This window comes from Macrotis lagotis, chromosome 2 (assembly GCF_037893015.1).
Source record: "Macrotis lagotis isolate mMagLag1 chromosome 2, bilby.v1.9.chrom.fasta, whole genome shotgun sequence".
Lineage (NCBI taxonomy): Eukaryota > Metazoa > Chordata > Mammalia > Peramelemorphia > Peramelidae > Macrotis > Macrotis lagotis.
The window spans coordinates 73,506,070-73,528,776 of record NC_133659.1 but is presented as its reverse complement, the minus strand read 5'-3'; the positions used below and the strand labels follow the sequence as shown (position 1 = coordinate 73,528,776).

General features: G+C 36.4%; 1 protein-coding gene across 9 annotated transcripts in view; it reads left to right on the top strand.

Annotated features, from left to right (window-relative positions):
• ABL2 (ABL proto-oncogene 2, non-receptor tyrosine kinase) overlaps positions 1-22,707 on the top strand; it is a 106,241-nt gene that overhangs the window by 21,368 nt on the left and 62,166 nt on the right. For 2 of the 9 annotated variants that reach the window (XM_074222137.1, XM_074222135.1), the window contains exon 1: positions 996-18,502. The exons of 6 other annotated variants lie outside the window; for them this stretch is intronic. In XM_074222137.1, coding sequence (XP_074078238.1) covers positions 18,487-18,502 — 16 coding nt within the window. In that variant the 5' untranslated portion in view covers positions 996-18,486. Of the gene's footprint in view, positions 1-995; positions 18,503-22,707 lie in introns of those variants that run through there. One more of the 9 variants, XM_074222138.1, reaches the window with a different exon arrangement.

Genomic DNA, 22,707 nt, shown 5'->3' with positions numbered 1-22,707 from the left:
ACCCTACTTCCCTTCTCAAATGTTGTTGAATAGTGGATTCATGTCAGCCTGGAGGGAGTGTCTGCAATAGTATGCTGCAGGATACATTTTTAGCCCTATGTCATTTTTATTAATTACTTGGATAAAGACTTTGGTGAAATTTTAGATTTTCAGATTACATGATGCTCGTAAAGACAGCAGATTTAGGATACCAAAGTATCTTTGTAGGCTAGAGCAATGGGGCAGATCTTATAAGATAATTTTTTATCTTTTTAATTTGTAATTAATCAGCTTTATTATAAAAATATACTTTTAAGACTCTAGATACTGTTGTCAGTTTATAGTTCCACTTCTCTATGTGATCCCTTTGACTAGTCACCTGTGTATGTGTGTGTGTATACATATGTATATACGTATATATATGTTTGTGTGTGTATGCATATGTGAATATATATGCATATGTATATATATATATATATATATATATATATATACACACCTACATAGGTATGTATGCATATGCATATGTCCCCTGATTCCTGGCCTTCCATTTCTGCCCACCCCCAAAGGAAGACTCCTAGAAGTCAGCTGGCCTTTTCCAGTTGTGCAATACAAGGCAACTTCCATCTGACTCTTTAACCTGATCTCCCAATCTGGATGTAAAGCAACCTCCTTTTGACCTCAGGCCTTCCATTTCAAACTCTTTTGCCAGCCCCTTAATTGTTCCTTATATGTTCAGTAGAATCCACATGTAAATCCATCTGGACCTGGAGACATTTTCTTACAGAGTTTATTGATGGTTTCTTCAATTTCTTTTCCTGAAATGGGTTTATTTAAGTATTTTATTTCCTCTTCTGTTACTCTGGGCAGTTTGTACTTTTGTGAAATATTCATCCATTTCACTCAGGAAAGAAGATGTAGAAATTGGAGAAAGAACAAAACTTCTGTCTCCTATATAAGTTCACTTCTATCTCATGTTCACTATTTCTTGCCTAATCTGCAACCTTCAGGGGGAAGATGAGTAGAGATATGGGGCCTCCCATCTGACTCTGTGCCTTCCAGCCCAAACTCCAGTCTCCTCTGAGAAGTGGCATTTTTCATTCATTGATGAACATTCTCATATCTGGTCATACCCTCTAATATCCCAGTGATTCTGAACTCCTTTAGGTCAACATCCAGACCTTACCAGTTGTTTCCTTATCCCAATCCCTTTCAACCCTTCCATCCCCAAATTCCAACCAAATGTCATTTATCTTTTCCTTGATAAGAATTTCTCAAGTTTATGTGCCAGGTACTTGCAGTATCAAACTTCCCTTTATCCTAAACCTTTTCTGCTCCCACTCCTATCCTCTTTCTGTTACTGTTACAGTCTCCCTGACCACTCTTTCCATTTACTGGCTGTACCTTCCCTCATTCCCTTTGTCTCACTCTTTGAGGTAGGGGAATTTGAATGACCATGTCCAGGTTCTCACTGATAGTAACCTCTTCTTTGAGATTGATATAATTCATATCCTCTACCAAATCAAAATTTCAATAGCTGTTGTCCTTCTTTTCTCAATGAGTCTGATATTTGACTCACCATTTTTTTCCCTTCCCAAATCCTTCCTTCATATTAGTGAACTTTGACATACATATTGAGTCTCCCTCAAAGACCCAGCCACTCAGTTCCTCAACCTACTTATTTTGCATGACCCACTTCTCTGCTGTCTCAGCCATATGCAAAGATTGTCATGTCCTTGATTTTGCTGTCACCTACAAATGCACTAACGCCATATTCCAGAATTCTGAAATTTCTTTATCTGACCATAATGATTTTTATAAGGATCATAAACATTTCTACCTCTTCCTTTGCCCTCCCTCTTATAAAACTCTATTTTTTTGTTTACATTGTTACTTTAAATCTCTTAAGCCTCCCAGACCAATCTCTCCTATTTTCTCCATCTTGATCCCTTGGGATCCTCTTCAAGTCTTCCCTTTCCCTTCCCCCATATTGAATCATTTGATGAATCTTGTTGGTTCTGAGTTCTCTCATTGTCTCCAACAGCTGCTATCCTCTCATCTCCACTCACACCATAACCATCCTAGTCCAGTTCTTTCCTGGACTGTTGATATAACCTTTTAATTGAACTCTTTGCTATTTTCCACATTACTTTTGAAGTGATTGTTCTGAAATTGTTTTATTCCCTTGCCTTAAGAAGTTCCATTGTTTCCCTCTTGCTGTAACTATAAAATAAGAACTCACTTATTTGATATTTAAAGGTTTTTTAAGCCTATTTTTCTAGGTTTCATTAACATTGTTTTACTTTACATTCCATTTCCAGGCTCTGTTCCTTGAACAGACTTATCAGTACCTCAGGTCTGGAAGTCTTCCTCTTCACCTCTTCCTTACACCATTCCTAACTTTCTTTACAGTGCTGTCTCCTTTATTGTCTTTAGTAATTACTCCATTTGTTGGTACCTTGTTTTCCCTAGAGATTGGTGTTGATGCACGTGTGTGTGTGTGTGTGTGTGTGTGTGTGTATGTGTGTGTGTCTGTGGTGTGTTTTCTCCTCAGAAGAATATAAACTTTTTGAGGGCAGTGTTTTTTATTTTTGTCTGTATTCCTTTTTCCCAGCACATCAGTAAGCATTTGAAAAAATAAGGAACAAGTAATAATAATAATGGGCAGCTAGGTGGTACAGTACATAGAGCACCAGAAAGACCTAAGATCAAATCCAGCCTCAGACACTTATTAGCTGGATGACCCATGGCAAGTTTCTTGATCCTGTTGCCTCAGTTTCTGCATCTGTAAAATGAGCTGGAGAAGAAATGACAGAATACTTCAGTATCTTTGTCAAGAAAATCACAAATGGAAGCACAAAGAATCAGACAACAGTGAAAATAACGACTGACATTGTAAACTTGCATATATATATATTCTTAACAACTTTATGCTAAAAGGAAATCTTCCTATTTAGTTTTTTTTCTCCAGTTCTCCTGAATGGTGGGTGTACACAGCTTTGAATATTGTAAATTCTACTGAAAGATGAAATGTGGAGGAGGACAGCAAGGTTATCCTCCATTCCTTTTAAAATGTCATGAGTTCTTTAACTTCTATTTAGCAGAAGGAAGCGTGGGTTTTACTGTCTAGTTTGAGGTGGTGATTTGTAAAAGAATAGCACTCCCACAGAGTAATAGTTAATTTGGTGAACATAAGTATCTTCCTTTAACCAGTAACATGCAGCGATCTGATAGAACTGAGAAAAGGAAAATGGTCAATAAGGAAATGTTTTAGTTTTTTGTTTGTATCAAAAAGTTATTTATGGATGATTAAACAACATAACTATTAAATTGCTACAAATTATACTTGTATAACATGCTTGAACTACTTTTTGTCTATGTTCAAACCTTATGATATTTTGCATAATGATAGTTAAGGATATCAGAAGTATTGGATTACCACAGATATATTGTTAGGAGAAGCTGGGCAAATGGTAGCAGTGACAAGGAATCAAAGTGTGTTAAGAATGTATATGTGAGAAAACAGGAATTGGAGGCAGATTATTTGCCATTCACCAAAATAGTCCATGGTTTTCTACTTTTGCCTTTACTTAGGCAAATTTTTTTTTTACCTTTTCATTGTCAGACTTTTCTGTTTCCCTTTAATTCTAGTGTATCTTCTACTTTACTCTAACTTGTGTTTGTAGTATTTGTTTCCACGTTGTCTCATGTGTTAGACTGTCAGTTCCTTTTGCCTTTCTTTGTATTCCCAGCCATTAGAACAGTGCCTGATAACATAAGCTCACACTGTAGGTGTTTAATATTTATTTGACTGTTTATTTCTTATCCTTCAGATTCTAGGGCAAATTCAACTTTTTTTTTAAGGTTTTTGCAAGGTAAACGGGGTTGAGTGACTTGCCCAAGGCCACACAGCTAGGTCATTATTAAGTGTCTGAGGCAGGATTTGAACTCAGGTGTTCCTGACTCCAGGGCTGGTGTTCTATCCACTGCACCACCTAGCCACCCAAATTCGACTCTTCTGAGAACATTTATTTCCCTTCTTGCTTCTAGCAGTTCCTCTTCTCCAGGCTTTTTTAATTCATATTTTTAAAATTGGTTGTTTAATTGCCTTCTTCAATCCGTTAAGAAATTTTTTGTAGGCAGGAAACCCTATCATATTAATTTTATGTTTCCTTCAGGGCCAGCATAACCCCTTAAATTTTCTATCAATAAATGTGGGTTGAACTGAAAATAATGGAATAACAATAGCTAGCATGTATAGGGCTCATTAAGGTTTACAGAATGCTTTACAAATATTATCTAATTTTATCTTCACAACAGTTCTGGGAGGTAGGTACTGTTATCCCCTTTTACATATGAGGAAACTGGGGCAATAGGTTAACTGCCCAAAGTCACATAGCTGGAGAGTATTTAGGCCAGATTTGAATTTAGGTCTTCTTAATTTCCACTCTAGCAGCTTATTCACCAAGCCACATACCTGATAGGACTTATCTGAGTCCTATTATCAGTTGCTCCCTATTCAGGGTTTGAGAGTTAAGGAATTTTCCAATTCAGTGCTAATGGATAGTGGATTATTTTCCCCTGCATCTGGAATTTATATCTTTTGTTACTAGGTATGGGCTTATCTGTTCTCCATCTCCATGGAACCATTCAGTAGGTGGATGCTGCTTATGATTTTGGTTATGACTGACGAGTGAATTCAAAGAAGTTGGTAAAAACTAAAGTTTTGTGGTCTGCAGTAAGTAAGGAGAGAAAAGCAACTCTTCTATGCCTTAGAACCACTTGAGAAACTGAGTCTGTGTTCAGATACTACTGTGATCAAAAGTTAGCCTCTCTTGGAGCAGGAGAATGGAGTGAGGACAGATAAATATGAATCAAGGTGGAGGAGGAATAGTAGAACAAAAGGAAAAAGAATAAACAAAGCAAGTGCGCGGTATGTACGTTTGGTTCCCATGTTAGTTTTCTTTGTGTGTTTGAACAGGAGAGGGAACAGTGAGGGCTACAGCACACATTTCCTGGATGTCCTGCTTTTTCCTCCCTGGGTCACAGATTCCTCCCTCTAAAAGGTCCTGTGAGATCACTTCCAGTTCGACCTTGAGGATTCTCTCATTCTTTTTTGCCCCTTCTTGTAACAAACACGTACTTCACCTTTCAACTTTTGGAGGCTGGAATAGATTTGAAGGAAGGAGGGGAGTAAAGGTATAGTGTCCTTAGGAGACTGTATTAGAAGAAACACTGCAGCCAGGAAAGCTGGGCCCCTCAAACCACACTTGTAATAGTTAAGAAATGATGTGACATTTGTCTAGAGTCACTGGCTTAATAAGAACTTCTCTTTGGTGTTTGGAAGAAAAATGAAGAAAAGATGGTTTGGGATAAGCAGAACTTATAAAACTGTCACTGCTTTTTTCAGAAAGGTTTTCCTGTACCTTCCATCTACTTTGTAGAGAGTCCTGTGTGTAACTAGTTTTTTACAGGTTATTTCCCCCATTAGAATAGGAGCTCCTTGAGAGCAGACATCAGTTTTATTTTTCTTTGTAGTACCATGCCTGGACACCTAGGAAGTTTTTAATAGTAGTTGTTGAATAACTGACAACTTCCTCTTTTAAAATATAGGTAAATCAGAGACATTTTTGTGGCACTGTATTCCTCTTCAGTGCTTGTATTTTGTACATTGATGTACATTCCTTATCACTGTTTTTATGTTCTATCTTTCAGTAATGTGCATTTCATAGACACTTCATAAATGTTTATTGAATAAATAATTTATAAACAAAAAAAGCATTTATTCTCAGAGAATGGACTCTAAAGTTGACATGCCAAGGTGAGTTTGTTGTTTTATGAATAGACAAGGAATTGTAGAGCTCAGTCTTTAGAGAGGTCGTCTTTTTTTTTTTTTTTAGCTTTTTGGCAAGGCAAATGGGGTTAAGTGGCTTGCCCAAGGCCACACAGCTAGGTGATTTTTAAGTATCTGAGACCGAATTTGAACCCAGGTACTCCTGATTCCAGGGCCGGTGCTTTATCCACTGTGCCACCTAGCCGCCCCTAGAGAGGTCATCTTGTTTTTAGCTCAACTTTCCTTCATTCCTCCCAAGCCAGATGTTTTATAGATGACTAATCTGAGGCTACAGCAGAGAGGACAGAAGCCTTTCAGTGAACCTGGTAGATTTGGGGTCTTTGTGTTATTGCTTCTGTGGAATTTCCAGATATTCTGAGGTCTATCCTAGTAGTTGTGTTTTTATTTGGGTGCATCAAAATACTTTATTTTGGATGGAAAACAACTATGAGAGTACAAACATTATACTTTAGGAAATTTGATAAGTACAGCTAGTCAGACAGGCTTGGCGAATTGGGTTGTAAGGTTATGGATTTAAAGCAGGTGTCTCCAACTTATGGCCCATAGACCACATTAGGCCCTCAAAGCCATTCATATGTGGCCAGTGTTGAAGAACTGGAAAGTGAAGGAAGGGGTGAGCACATTCACCAACATTGCAAGATCACAGATCAGCTTAACCCTTAACTAACATGACTCAGACTTTTTCACTTAATATTATGTGATCTCACAGACCACCATAGGTTTTTTTTTTTTGGTTTTGTTTTATATATGCATATGGTAATTAGTCTTTATTTTGAACATTATATGAACTTGTAATTGCAGTAGATGTTTTTATTGTGTGCAGCATTAATTACTATTTTGTCCCAGGACTTTGAGAATAATTTCAAGATTTTAGAAAATCCCAACTGTATTTTCGTATAATTGCTACTTCACTCTCAGTTGACATTAACACACTATGTGGAAACTTGCAAATAGAATTTATAGTTACAATCATATGTTTTTATAAATTTTTATAACTTATACCTGCCTAAAGAAAAAATATGGCATTTCATAAACATGTACTGTTCATAACATCTCTTTTGGGTAGTATATATATTTGTGAGCAACATTTTCCTCACATGAAGCATATAAAAAATAAAAATAGAACAAAATTTCTGATAAGCACGTTGAAAATATTCCACACAACAACCTTTATTGAATCAGATATAGATATCAACTGGTACTGAAAAAGCAGATTCAGTTTAAAGATAGAATATTCTTATTTTTTGTTTAAAAAAAGCAAATGTTTTATTATTACTCTCATTATTTTTATTGTATTTTACTACATACTTTTATTATTATACTCATTGGTTATATGGGTTTACATTGTCTTCATAAATAAATGTTAAATTCTGTATGCAACTCTTGACAAGTTTTTGTTGGACAGTGCAGCCCAAAGTTTGGACACCCATGATTTATTTATAGAGGGAGCTCCATGGCCCCTGAGAAATATGTCTTTCCAGTGAGAACACAGACTTTGAGCAACTCCTCTGGCCTTGGTGCTAATTAGGGATCATGTTTTGTATTTTTCAGGTTTAAAAAGGGCTGTGTCATAGAGTGGAAAAGATTTATCCGGAGTCAGTGATAACTGGAAACTAAAATAAATCTTTCCATTTGCTCATTTTAGATTTTTCTAGTTTAAAGGGTTCTTTAGGCTTTAATTGAAAACCCAAATTCCACTAAATTGCATGAAAAGTAGTGGGATTTCTTGGCTTTAGGGATACATGTAGAAGTTAACCATGGTGGGGAAAAATCATCTTTAACTATATTAGACTTAGTTGATGATTTTCATAAGACCTCAACTATATTTTTACTTAAAGTAACCAAAATCTTTGGGAAAGAGAAGAAAAAAACAATCAACCCAACAAAATCCTCATAAATCCCAGAACATCATATTTTCTTTGCACCTCTTTTGTATACCTTAAACATGTCTTATCTGATCTTGGCTTCTTGAAGGGTTTGCTAGCTACATGCTGGCTCTATAGAGTCCTACCAGCCACTTGAGACTTCGCACATAAACACATTCTTGTTGTCCATGGAACATGTTTCTGTTCTTTGAGATTCATCACTAAAAGGTTGATCAACAGGTAATGAAATCTTGTTTACTTGTTTTTGTTACAGAAATTAATGAATGATGTCTAAGTTTTTCCTTATTGAAAAAAAATGATGAATGTTTGAACTATGTGTCATAGATGGCAGATGCATAGAGAGCTGAATGTGGACAGGAATCCTGTTGTGTGACCCTGGCCAAGTCATTTCTTTCTGCCTCAGTTTTCTCATCTATATAATAAGTTTAATAATACTTACCTCACACAGTGTTGTTGTGAGGATCGTATGAGATGCTGTGTGTAAAGCGTCTTAGAAACCTTAAATGAGATTGAAGTGCTAGCTATTTTCATCACTATCACTAGAATCTTAAGTGTTATGAAGACAAGATTATTTTAACTAAACACCTAGCAGAATATTCTGCACAAATACTTAAGATTTTTAAATTTGAATTTTGGATCTGTAGAGCAAAAATCAGTCAGTAAGTATTTATTATTTTTGACTGCTACCAAGTAGACATTTTGAAGAAAAGAAGCAGAGATACAAAAAACTCCTTGCCCTCAAGGGACTTAAATACTTAAAGAGATAACTCAACATATATAGGTTTATACAGAATAAATACAAGGTTGTTTAGAGACTTAAGAAAGACTTCTTGAGAATGTTGTACTTCAGCTGTGTCTTGAGGGAAAGTAGAGATTCCTTGGGTGGGAGAAGGGACCACAGGCCGCTGACAATTGTCTTAACTCTGCCACAGCTCAGCAATATGTAGGAAGACAGGGAAAGAACCAGGTTTGGATGTCTCTTAATTTCCTCATCTTCCATGTCCTTTCCCTTTGGCCTTCAATTTTTTCCAACAATAGAGTCTTTTCCAATGAGTCCCATTTTCTCATTATATGTCCAAAGTAGTTAAACTTCAGCTTCAGTATTTGACCTTCCAATGAATAAAGAAAATCTGAAACCATAAAGATCAGTGTTGCATAGGAATCCAGGAATTGTTAAGATCTATTAAACCAAGGTAAAACTAGATTTGGTCAAAGTGGAGATGGAAAGATTAAACATCAACATCTTGGATATCAGTGAACTTAATAGACAGGAAATGGATGCCTTTAATTCAGATGATCACTATATATACTACTGTGAGCAAGAATCCTTTAGAAAAAATGGAGCTTCCTCATTTTCAGTAAATGAGTGAGTAAAGCAATACTAGGGTATAATTTCAAAAATGACAGAATGATATCTATTTGAATCCAAGGAAAACTTCAATAGTACAGTAATACATAATAATAAGTGCTCTAACCACTGATACTGAAAAGACTGAAGTTGATTGGTTTTATGAAGACCTTTAATGTCATCTAGAAATAACATAAAAAAAGACATCACATTCATTATGTGGGATTGGGATGCTAAAATCAAAGATAATGAGAATAACAGGCAAACTTGGAGAACAAAATGAAGCAGAGCAGAGTCTAATAGACTTTTGTCAGGATAAGAACCTTGTCATATAGCAAACACTCTTTTTTCAGCAATTGAAAAGGTGATTCTATATATAGACATAACCAGATGGTCTATAGAAGTGTGATTGATTTTATACTTTGCAGCCAGAGATGGAGAAATTTCATACAGTCAGTTAAAACAAGACCTGGAACTGATTGTGACTCAGATGATGAGTTTCTTATTGCTAAATTCAGACTTAAATTTTAGAGAAAACTACTGGACCATTATAGATGTGACCCAAATAACATCTCTTCTGAATATGAAGTAGAAGTGATGAATAGATTTAAGGGATTAGATCTGGTAGATGAAATATAGGAAAAGATATTTGATTCTGTGAGTAATTGAAAGCCCCTGGAATTTACTGAGTGGGGTAAGTACTGTATAGTTGGACTTGAGCTTTAGAGAAATCACTTTGGTGGCAATGTAGAGGATGGATTAGAGTAAGGGAGATTCTTTAGGCAGGAATCCAAGTAAGAGGCCATTGCTAGGCTAGAGGGGAAGAGAGCCTGAATTTTGTGCACATTTCCTGAACTATCTGAAGCTAAGGCCGAACTGAGAAAGCTCCAGAAGTTACCCTTGGTCATTGGCCTCCTCTTTTACTACACAAATCCTATAGGACCTATTGCTGCTTTCATTATTCTTTTCTCTACTGAAAAACTAGAGAATATTTGATAATTACTTTATACTTGTTCTTTTTATTAACTGATTAAATGGAACTAACTGAAATTCATTCACATTGAAATGTTTTAGCAGGGTTTGTAATTTTAGAGCATTTTATCTTTATTTAACTGTACAGTGCAAAGCCTTTTTCAGGCTTTAGAAGGTAAACAATATTTTTTTGGTGAGGGGAGGATAAGGGGATATCTGGGGATCTTATGAGGAGTAGTGCTTCTCACACATGGAATATCAGTACCTAACATTGTTGTCTATCTACTGATACATTTGAAAGGTTCCCTCAAGATCATTTCTTTTTTGTTGTTGTTGTTTCTGGTTTTTTTTTTTTTTGCCAGGCAATGGGGTTAAGTGACTTGCCCAAGGTCTTACAACTAAGTAAGTAAGTGTCTGAGGCTGAATTTGAACTCCGGTCCTCCTGTTTAGGGCCAGTGCTCCATCCACTGTGCCTATTGCCTGAGCAGAAGTTAACATCTTAACTTGACTTATTTATTAACCCTGACCTGCTCGCACCTCTGGTTCTGTGACTGTCAGACATTTATGTTTTCTGACATATTTGAGGTTATTTAAGGTAACATTTATAATGCCATCTTTGTACTATAACCCCTGCTCTTCCTTTCTGCCTCTTTTTCTTTCCCTCCAATAACTGATTTGTATAGTATATCCCTTTCTTGATTATTAAACTAACACACACACACACACACACACACACGTGTACACTTTGGACATAGAAGTTGGTATTTGAGTCTGACTTGCTTTAACAATTTTTATGGGGGGGCAGCTAGGTGGTGCAGTGGACAGAGCACCAGCCCTGGTGTCAGGAGCCACGTGAGTTCAAATCTGGCCTCAGACACTTAATAATTGCCTAGCTCTGTGACCTTGGACAAGTCACTTAACCCCATTGCCTTGCAAAACAAAAACAATTTTTTTTTTAGTTTTTTTGGCAAGGCAATGGGGCTAAGTGGCTTGCCCAAGGCCACACGGCTAGGTAATTACCAAGTGTCTGAGGCCGGATTTGAACCCAGGTACTCTGACTCCAGGGCCAGTGCTCTATCCACTGTGCCACTTAGCCACCCCCAAAAACAACTTTTATGAAGATTAGTTATTAAAAAAAAATCCAAGAATTTAAAATCAAATGAGATACTGTATTAGAGCATTTTGTAAGCCATACATGGTATACAAATAGCAACTATTAATTACTCTGTGATAATAATATAATAACAATCATTTCTCTGAGCTAGTAACAGTAGTTCATAGAGCCCTTCAAGACTTGCCAATATACTTTTATGCATTCCCTGGTTTGATGCTCACAACAATTCTAGGAAGAAGTTGCTATTAGTATCATCCCCATTTGATATAGAAAGATTGAGGAGTGGCTAGGTGACGCAGTGAATAGAGCACTGGCCCTGGAGTCAGGAGTACCTGGGTTCAAATCCGGCCTCAGACACTTAGTAATTACCTAGCCGTGTGGCCTTGGGCAAGCCACTTAACCCCGTTTGCCTTGCAAAAACCAAAAAAAAAAAAAAAGAAAGAAAAGGAAAGAAAGAAAGATTAAGTGATTTACCCATGCCCAGTGGCTTTGAATCTTCATACTTCAACTGCCAGAACATTTAGTCATCTTATCAGCATCAACAAACATTGCTTTGATGCCATCTCAGTCACTCAACCAGTAGAGAGTAGAAATATCTGCTCAGATCGTGATCTGTTAATTTGTTCATCTTTGAACTTTAGTGATAATGTATATTGTTATTTAATTCTTCCTCTTGATTTTTTTAGATGAGAAAACAGACCCAGAGACAAGGTCTTGTAATAGCAAAAATTATTTGTCAGGTCATCTGATTCCAACTCTTGTTTGAAGAATGTCTAATGAATTGAACAAAAACCTTTTACTCCTGACATCATTATATTTTATGTATACAAATTTAATTGAAGAGATCATTTTTCCTTTGACTAGCAATTTTATAGTAATCAGTTATTCAAAAACTCTACAATTTGGTTGACTATTGATGCCATCTATTTTTTTCTTCATTGCTCCTATTTCATTTATTGTGTATCATTTCATTAGAAGTAATATGATAGGGGCAGTTTGGTGCTGCAGTGGAGAGAGCACTGGCCCTGTAGTCAGGAGGACCTGAGTTCAAATTTGACCTCAAACATTTAATAATTACTTAGCTGAGTGGCCTTGGGCAAGTCACTTAACCCCATTGCCTTGATTAAAACAATTTAAAATAGAAAAACAAAGAAGTTTAAAAAAAAGTAATATGATAGTCATTTGAAAACTTTTTCATTTAAAAAAATTTGATTTTTAAAATGTGCTTGTCTCTGTGCTGTATAATTATTTTTTTTTTAGGTTTTTGCAAGGCATATGGGGTTAAGTGGCTTGCCCAAGGCCACACGGCTAGGTAATTATTAAGTGTCTGAGGCCGGATGTGAACCCAGGTACTCCTGACTCCAGGGCCAGTGCTTTATCCACTGCGCTACCTAGCCACCTTTGAATAATATTTTAAATAATCACTTGAATATAAATGCATAGATGGAAGCTTTTCAGATTTGAAGATGACACGAAAGAAAGACTAGTTAACATAATAGATGAAAATCAGGATCCGAAAGAATCTTTACAAGCTAGAGCATTGGACTAACTGTAAAAACAATATGAAATTCAGCAGGAATAATTTTTAAGTCTTATACTTGGCTAAATTTACTTCACAAGTATAAGAATGGAAGGGACAAGATTAGATAGTAGTCTTGAAAAAATTCTGAGAGTTTTAGTGCATCTAAAATGTGATGTGAGGCAGCAGTGTGATGTGACAGCCAAAAAAAGCTAATGGGATCTCTATATGCATTAAGGGCAGCCGAGATTCCAGGAATAGTTATTAGTTCTGTGGTACTCTATACTGTCAGACCTCATCTGGAGTATTATGTTCAGTTCTGAACCCCATGATTTAAAGGAACATTGTGAAGTTTGAGAATATTCAAAGGGATAAACAAGGAGTCCAGGTTATATGATAATAGTTGAAAGAATACTTGGAGAAGAAAAGGTGGGCCATTAGTTAGTAGAAGAGATAGAAATGGAAGTTATCTGCTGTAGATATTTGAAGTACTCTGATAAAAGAGTGGAAAAGAGACTAGCTCCTCTTTGTTTGTAAAGAGTACGGCCGGGAGCAGTGGATGGAAGTTGCAAAAAAGTTTGATTCAGGAAAAATTCCACATCAATTAGAGCTGTCCAAAAGTGGAATGGATGGTCTCTAGGTGTAGTGAGTTTTCTTTTCTTGGAGATATTCAGAATGGGACTGGGTTGGTACTAGTTATTCTACTAATATGATTCCATTGGTATATGGATTAGCCTAAATGACTATTGAGGCTTTTTCCAACTCTAAAATTCTAGAATTTTTTTTATTAATTTCTTTACATTATATCAAGACAATTAAATTGTAAACTTATTGAGGGTAGGAGTTATATCTTACTCATCTTTATATTCCCAGCAACTAGACCAGAACTTTACACATAGCAGGCACTTGGGGTTTGGTGGGGGAGATATATAATTGAATTTGCCCCACTTAAGAAAAAAGACATTGTGATTTTTTCAGCCTATGTCTTTTGTCATGGAAGCTGTTTATTTATTATGAATTATGCTATTAAAGAATATTGGTTTAAATTTCCTTCATTTTGTTTCCTTTGTAGAATGACATTCCCAGAATTATTGTTTTTGAACAATACCTAAGCCAATTTGTCATAGAGAACTTACTTTTTTCCCTCTTCTGCTCATGTTATGTTGGAGTCTGAAGTTCCCAATGGAAATTTACAGTAGCCAGGGCAATTGATTTTTAGATTTTGAAAAATAGGGTTATAGCCTGAACTTGTGAAGTTGTGACTACAACTCTTAGATTAAAAATAAGTCTGCAAGAGAAGCCAGTGGTGAGCCAGCGTGCAGTCCCTGGGCCTTCCACCAGGGGATGCTGTAGACCTTTGGGATGGAATTGGAGGGCTCTGCCTGGGGAGGGTGGTAAGAAAAAATTGAGAAGAAAACCTGAGTTCATCAAGTTTTAATAGACACATATTATTTGCTTCTATTTTAATAAGTGATTGTATTCACCAAAGTTTCATTTTCTCCAACTCTATCCCTGTCAACTGCTAACTGGTTGCACAGATTCATGAACTTTTTCCTCTAAATTTATTCATCTTTCTATTCTTCTTATAGTAGCACGTTTTCCGTGTTTATAATATCTTACTAAAATACCCAGTCATTTAACTAGGTTGTATTGATTTCTTCTGTAAAACAATCTGTTGAATCAGTTTTTTCCATTCCCACTGAAACCATTCTAAGTTCACAGTCTGGTTCCAGCCTACCTTGCTTATAGCCTGAACTCTGTCAGGACTTTCTTAGCTTGCCTTTTAAGCAGTCAGGTGAAAACTGTAGATTTCTTCTCAGAAAAATGTTTTTAACTGCATAAAATAAAATATATAGGATCATAAAAGAGACCCATTTTTGTTGAAATATAGTTGGCAAAGTTTTTTTCAAAACAATTTCATGGAATCAGGTTAAGAACCATTGAATTACAGCAATAACTGCCTTCTAAATTCATTTTTTTGTGCCACTACCAAAATAATCTTATACATAGTTTTGATTATAACTAAATCAGAATCAGTCCCGTCCTCTTGTCTTAAAAGTCTTGTACAATTTGATGCTACATTTCCTTTTTTTAATTTAATTTTAATTTTTTTCAATGTACTTGTCTTTGTTTTTTTTCCTCTCTCCGCATTATCACTATTCAAAAAGAAGAAAATAAACCTGAAAGAAATATGCCCAGTCAAGTAAACAGGAACATTCTTTTCAGTTAACATTTCCTATTAATTTACTGTTAATTATTATAATTATATAAATAATAATTTTCTATTAATCTCTTCTTTATATACTTTAACTAAGCTACCATATAATGATATTTCCAAGCCTGTGGTTCAGTCTTTTCAAGATGCTTGAGATATTTGTCCTCCCAGCCCTCTTCTGCTTAATTATTACCCATTCTTTATAGACTATTTCAAAAAATATCTTTAGGAAGCTTTTCTTCATCTTCTGCCTTTGATTCCTTAGTCTCTGTACCTTTTTAGCTGACATTTATATGGTCTTGTCACTCTTCTCAAAATGTTTCAGGGGCTACCCATTTGCCTTCAAGATAAACTTATAAAGTCATCTGTTTTGGCATTTGAAGTCTTTCACAATCTAGCTCCAGTCTAGCCTTCCAGGCTTACTGCAAATTATTCTCCTTTATACATCCTATCTTCCTGCCAAACTGACTTATTTGCTATTGCCAGCAATATTACATTCTATCTCTTATCTTGGTTCCTTGGCATAGGCTGGCTCCACTTCCTTGTCACTGCCCCTCATCCCAACTTTCTTAGAATTCCCAAATACCTTCTCAGCTCAATTTTCACCTTCTGCCTTAAGCTTTTTCTACTCTCTCAGCTGAAAGTATAACTTAAAAAATTACCTTATGTTTGACACAAACATTGCATATGTTTATATTGTTTCCCCCAATAAGATATAGACTTCCTTAAGATAAGAGATTTTTTGTTTTTGTTTTTTATTTTTTTTTTAGATTTTTTTTTGTTTTTATAGCTGGTACTTTCATAGTACTCAACATATTGATTAAATACTGTGATATTTATAAAGCATGTTATGTTATGTATATTATTGCATTTGATCCTCACAAATAGGTATTTTTATTGACTCCATTTTACAGATAAGGGAAATGAGGCAAAAAAATGTGAAGTGATTTGTATGTGATTACATAGTCAGTGTCAAAAGCAGAATGTATACCTAGGTCTTTCCTGACTCTTTCTTAATAGTAATCTAGTATTTTTAAGATCATCTCTACCTTCAAGAAACTTAGGTTCTATGAGGGAAATATTACATCTTCAGAGATAAGTAAAGAGAAAATATAGGATACAAATACCCACAAAGCATAGTGAAAGTAGGGGATCAGTAACAAGTGAGGAATCAAAAGGCCTCTTGATGGTGCATATCATTGATTTATTATAAATATCATCAGTTATATTAATATTAATAAGTAATATTAAGTATTATTTATTAATATTAAATAAATATTATTAATTGTAACCACAGGAAGTTAGTCTTAAGGAGCACCACAAAGCTAGGTGTTTATTGTGCATGTCATACGTGTTCCTTAAAATCTTGTACTGTGTCTTGAATACTACTAGTCAGCTCATGTGTATAATATTGTATTTAGTTCTAGACACCACATTTTAAGAGATTCTTTAAGAAGCTGGACAATGTCTGGAAGTAGTGATAAATAAGTGGTAAAGAGATCATCAAAATCCTGTTATGTGGATGGGTTAATAAGGATCTTTAACATGCCAGAGAAAAGGTTTGGTGTGCAAGAGACATGATTGCTGTCTTCAGATACATTGCTTAAACTAGTATTATTTAAGTGCTTATTTCCCAAGCAGCCCTTGCCCTCAAAAAACTTATTTTTTTTTTTGTGGGGCAATAGGATTAAGTGACCTTCCCAAGGTCACATAGCTAGTATCAAACTTCTGAAGCTGAATTTGAACTCAGGTTCTCCTGACTCCAAGGTCTATGCTCTATCCATTTAGCTGCCCTCTGAGCGCTTACTTCTTTAGGATGAGGTCAAGATATAGCAAGTACAAAGTAATTTTCAAAGGTGGGGGGCATTAATACCTGTGCAAAATTGAGGAGGGATGAAAAGGGATCTGCATAGACTCTTATCATCAATGGGAAATAGTAAGCAAGGCCACTTTGGCTGAATTGCAGAATTCCTGGAGAAGGATATAGAGTAAATCTGAAAAATTGTTAAGTGTTTTCAGCCAGATGTAGCAGTTTATATTTTTTACTTTATATGCAAACAGGAGACCATGGCACCTCTAAAGAGAGAGAGTGTTGTGATCAGACCAAAGAATATCAGTTCAGCAACTATAGGGAAGATGGATAAGACAAGGGAAGGATTTGAGAAAAGTCAGAGTGGGAGGTAATGAGGACTAAGGTCATGACCCTGTGAATGGAGAGAAAGAATTTGATGGGAGGGAGATTGACAAACTGGGCCACCTAATGGATGGGAGGGATAGGACTCCAAGGTTTCAGAACTGAGGAACCCGGTGGATGGTGTTGCCCTCAGCAAAAACAAGGAAGTTAGATACAGGGTTGGGGAAGAGGGGGATAATAAGTTCTACTGTGGATGTTGAGTTTGGAAGTGTTTATGGAACGTTTTGTTTGATGGTGTGGGATGTTGACTGAATTTTTACTGAGCCATCTCTAACCTGGGCATGACAAACTAGGTCAGAGACAGTGTCAGTAAATCAGAGAGCAGTTTATTAATTGCTTTCTTTGCAAGGTACTGATTTGCAAATCATGGGATTACTCCATTTCTTGGAGTTCCACCTTGCTGTTTTGGAGTTAGATACATTATACATGGTCATAGGTGGGCAGGTGTATCATAGGACTCACTTCTAAAATATACAGATAACTGAATCAAATTTTCAAAAAAAACAAGCCATTCCCCAATTTACAAATGGTCAAAGGATATGCAAAGGCAATTTATGACTGAGGAAATCAAACCGATGCATAGTCATATGAAAAATTGCTCCAAATCACTACTTATTAGAGAAATGCAAATTAAAGCATCTCTGAGATACCACTTCGCACTCTCAGACTGGCCAGTATAACCAGAAAGGACAAGATCAATGCTGGAAGGGATTCGGGAAATCTGGGACACTAATACATGGTTGGTGGAGCTGTGAACTCATCCAGCCTTTCTGGAGAGCAATTTGGGATTATGCCCAAAGGGCAACAAAAATGTGCATACCCTTTGATCCAGCAATACCACTACTGGGTCTATACCCTGAAGAGATGATGAAAAAGGGTAAAAACATCACTTGTACAAAAATATTTATAGCAGCCCTGTTTGTGGTGGCAAAAAAATTGGAAATTAAGTGAATGTCCTTCAATTGGAATGGCTTAACAAACTGTGGTATATGTATGTCATGGACCACTATTCTATTAGAAATCAGGAGGGATGGGAATTCAGGGAAGCCTGGAGGGATTGGCATGAACTGATGCTAAGTGAGATGAGCAGAACCTGAAGAATATTGTATATCCTAACAGCAACATGGGGGTGATGATCAACCTTGATGGACTTGCTCATTCCATCAGTGAAACAACCAGGGACAATCTTGGGCTATCTGCAATGGAGAATACCATTTGTATCCAGAGAAAGAATTATGGGCTTTGAACAAAGACTATTACCTTCAAATTAGGGGGGAAAATGTTATGTTATTATGTAATTTTACTGTCTCATACTTTATTTTTCTTCCTTAAGGATTTGAGTTCTCTGTCATCACATTCAACTGAGATCAATGTATAACATGGAACCAATGTAAAGACTAACAGAATGCCTTCTATGGGAGGTGAGAGAAGGGAAGCAAGAGTGGGGGAAAAATTGTAAAACTCAAAATAAGTAAAATCTTTCTATTAAAAAAAAGTCTTGTGCTATAAAAGTTACTTATAAAACATTGCCTCTGGTTTCAAAAAGATGTTTCACCTTATTTATCTGGAAGGTTGCCACTGGACCTCTCCCCAGTATTCCCAGAGTACCTCTTTATAGTAACCAAAGTATTTGACCTAGCCATTTATCCTGATTTTCCCAACAAATTTCACAACTTGATCTACTTATTCTCTAGAGTTATGTGGTTTGGAAGGTCTATAGCAAAATCTTGATACTATTCGTTCAAAGCTCAACTCAAAGGTGGGTGTTGGTGGGTCTCTTCTTTTTAAACAAGTTACACATAAGGAGTAACAGGTTTTTTGGATAGAGTTGTGGCAATAAAAGGATTTACTTTAGTGGAAATTATAGGAGGCTTGATATCAGGAAGCAATTATAAAATATCTACTCAAAAAAGGGAATGCATTGTTTTACAAAATAATACAATAAATACCCAGATAAGTAACAGAAAATAATGTCAAGGGCGGGTGGAGTTAATCAGGAAAGACTTTCTTAGATTAGTAGATCTTAACCTAAGTTCTATAAACTCCTTAACTGCATTTATTTCAAGAGTTCTGTGAATTTGAATGGGGGGGATTATATCTTTACTTCCACTCATCTGTAATAGAAATTTAACATTTCCTTCTTGTTGATAACAAACTGTAAATATTATTAGCAATGCTTGTGACTTTATCACCAATGGAAATCACAGATAATTAAAAAAATTTCTTGGTTTTTTTTTTTGCAAGGCAGTGGGGTTAAGTGACACAAGGTCACACAGCCAGGCAATTAAGTGTCTGAGGCTGGATTTGAACTCAGGTTCTCCTGACTCCAGGGCTGGTGCTTTATCCACTGCACCACCTAGCTGCCCCACCCCTATTTATCTTGAATTATTTTTTTTAAGTTTTTTTTTTCTTTTCCAAGGCAAACAGGGTTAAGTGGCTTGCCCAAGGCCACACAGCTAGGTAATTATTTAAAGTGTCTGAGGTTAGATTTGAACTCCAGGCCTTCTGACTCCAGGGCCAGTGCTCTATCTACTGCATCACCTAGCCTCCCCTTTTATTCTTTTTTCTAATAGAGATAACCCTTCTTTTTACTGTAGACATCCTTTCCTCTTGTAACTTTGCTCCCATCCCTTCTTATTTTAGCAGATTGTCCCCACTATTCTTCTCATTCACCTCTCTCTCCAATTTCTCTCAGTCCTCTGGCTTCTTCTCCCCTGCCTTAAGTAATTCTCCCACTTCCTGTGGGGAGGGGCAGGGGGAACCCTCACAGAGCCTACTATTATACTTGCACCTGTTGTCCAAATCCTTTCTCCTTTTCTCAGATAAAGATATCTTCACTTGTTGCCTCCACTTCCTCTTCTCTGACTTTCTTTTTAACCCTTTGTAATCTGACTTCTCCCTCATCATTTAAATGAAACCACTTTCTCCAAAGTTATTAACAGTATCTTAATTGCCATATTTTATGACCTTTTTTCAGACCTCGGGTCTCTTAATTTCTCTGCAACCTTTGACCACTCCCTCTTTGTTTGCTCCCTCTTCTTTGAGATTTTGTGACACTGATGCCTCAGTTGTCCTGGTTTTAACTCTGCAAGTTCCTGACAAAGTTTGGGTCTGTTGGTTCTTGTGTAGACTGTTGCTGAACTCAATCACTATTCGCTTACTAAGAGCTTCTGGAAATTCAGAGTAACTGAACTGCTTATTTTCCTTTGGTTTTAGACTCTTGCCCTGGTTTTTCCATCACAGGCTTATGGGCGTAGGGCTGTACTGAGCCACATGGCCAAGTTTCAGAAATTTGTCTTGTGCTCAGTCCTTCTCTAGGCCCCATACTCTCACTTCTCTCTGGATCTCACTTGACTGGGCAACAGCTGACCTAGTTGCCAGATGACCCTTTTAATGTCCCCACTGCTTCCTGGTGCTCTCTGCTGAGCACTGGAGTGCTCCTGTTCTGCTACCACCACTGAGCTCTGACTTACTGAAGACCACTATTTTTCCTAAGCTTTCCTTGGCTGGAAAAATACTCACTGACTTATTCTTGACTTTCCCAATTGGAATTCACTATAATGTGTATTCTAGGTTATTGGAGAGAGTGAGAGCTAAGAAATTTGTTTTTTCTCTGAGGTTTTGACATTCTTCTTGCAACATGCTCTCTTTCAAGGACTCTTTGATCCAGTGACGCCAGCTTCCATGCTGTTTTATGAGCAAGGCCCTCCATCACCCACTTGTGGGCATGCTTGCTGGCTGACTGTCCTAGCTGGAGTGTTCTCCCCTTTTCTGCCTCCTGGCTCCTCTGGCTTCCTTCAATTTCCAACTAAAATCTCTTTCCCCAGTCCCTCTTTTTTTCTTGGGCCTTCTGCCTCTTAATGATTCCCTATTTATCCAGTATATAGCATTTTTGTGCTTGTTTCTTGGCAGGTCTGCCCATTAGATTAGGTGCTCCTCAAATCTGTCTCACCCCTTTCATATCCTTATCACTTACCACAATACCTGGGACAGAGCAGGCATCCAATAATTTATTGATTGATTTAAATAAAATATTTCTAGATTATAGAAAGATCTGAGTGAGTCATAGGCACTGGTATAATGGACAGTGGACAGACAGCACCCAACACCCTGGACTCTGAGTTCAGATCAGAACTAAGATACTCAACTGTAAACTTGGGTAAGTCACTTAATCTGTTTGCCTCGGTTTACTCACCTGCACTCGGGAATTAAAACAGCAGACATTATACAGAACTGTTGTGAGGATCAGATAAGATGATATGGATAAAAGCTCTTAGCATAGGGCCTGGCCCACTATAGGTACTGTGATACACTTAAATCATTCTCATACCCCCTAGAAGGAGCATAGGTCAGTCCCTTGTCTATGAGTGGAGGAAACTGAGGCCCACTAAAGTTAAGTGACTTGTCCCAGGTACTTGTAGTCTTATTTTGTGACACTCTTCCTTCCTCACTCTCCTAGAATAAATTCATTGTAAATACTGATATGACTTTGAATGAGAATCTCTCTTGATAGTTGAAATAATTTGTCAAGTATACTCTTTATTTAGATCAGTGACTGTTTAACCTGAAATCTATTAATTGTTTTTTTAATATTTTGATATTTCAATATAACTGGTTTCTTTTGTAAGCATCATTCTGAGAAAGGAATCTTTTGATTTTACCAGACTGTCAAAGGCATTCATTTCACAAAAAAAAACTTGAGAACTTCTAATTTAGAGAGTTCTTTAGTACTAGTAGCAATTCAGATAAAACTTTGATTTAAATGGAATTTTCTTTTAAAAGAACTTGAGAATTTTACTTATTAGCTACTAGATAATTAAAATAAATTTTGTCAGCAATTTTTCCATCCTAATTCTAATAGATTAGAATTCAAACTATATCCTTCTGAAGGAAACAAGTTATTCTTCAGGTTATTTATACTTCATTCTTCTTACTCATGTTCATTGTAGCTGTTTAAAGTGATGGATGTCCATGGTTCTTGATGTTGATGCCAGTGGGTGTGATTGGTTTAGGTAATGTTATTCATTTTGTGGTAGAAAGGCTCTTTAGATTTAACCATTTTGTTTTGTTTTTGCTTGACATTGGGAATTGCTGGTTCAGGAGTGATCTTTTTCCAGAGGCTTAATTAACTTTCTGAAAATTTTGCAGTAAGCAAAAAAGGGAGAAGCAGGCTTTGAAATGTTAGCATTAGGGTTGTCCATTTCTGAGCAGTATAACCAAGTATTTCCTTCCCTTTCTATTTAAAGGTAAGATTAGTTTCTAGATGAAATTAAATTAGCCTGAGATAACATCGGTAATTCTTAGGGGAAAACATCTTGACCACAAGAGACTATAAATCAATAAGTGCATTAACTAATAGTGTGACTTGAATCTGCTATTTGGTCCATTGAATAGAATTTCACAACTGCTTATTGATGTCTGTATATTTCTAAGATTACTAATGGGACTTAACTGAACTACAAAAGTTTTACAGTTTGAAAGCTTGAAACCTCAGTTCAATAAACAATTCAAAAGACATTTATTAAGTGTCTACTAAATAACAGAGCACTTTGATGGGTGCTGGCAACCTCAGTGATTGAGCCAATTGGAAGTACTAGTTAGTGGTATTAAACTATTTCCTCTTTTT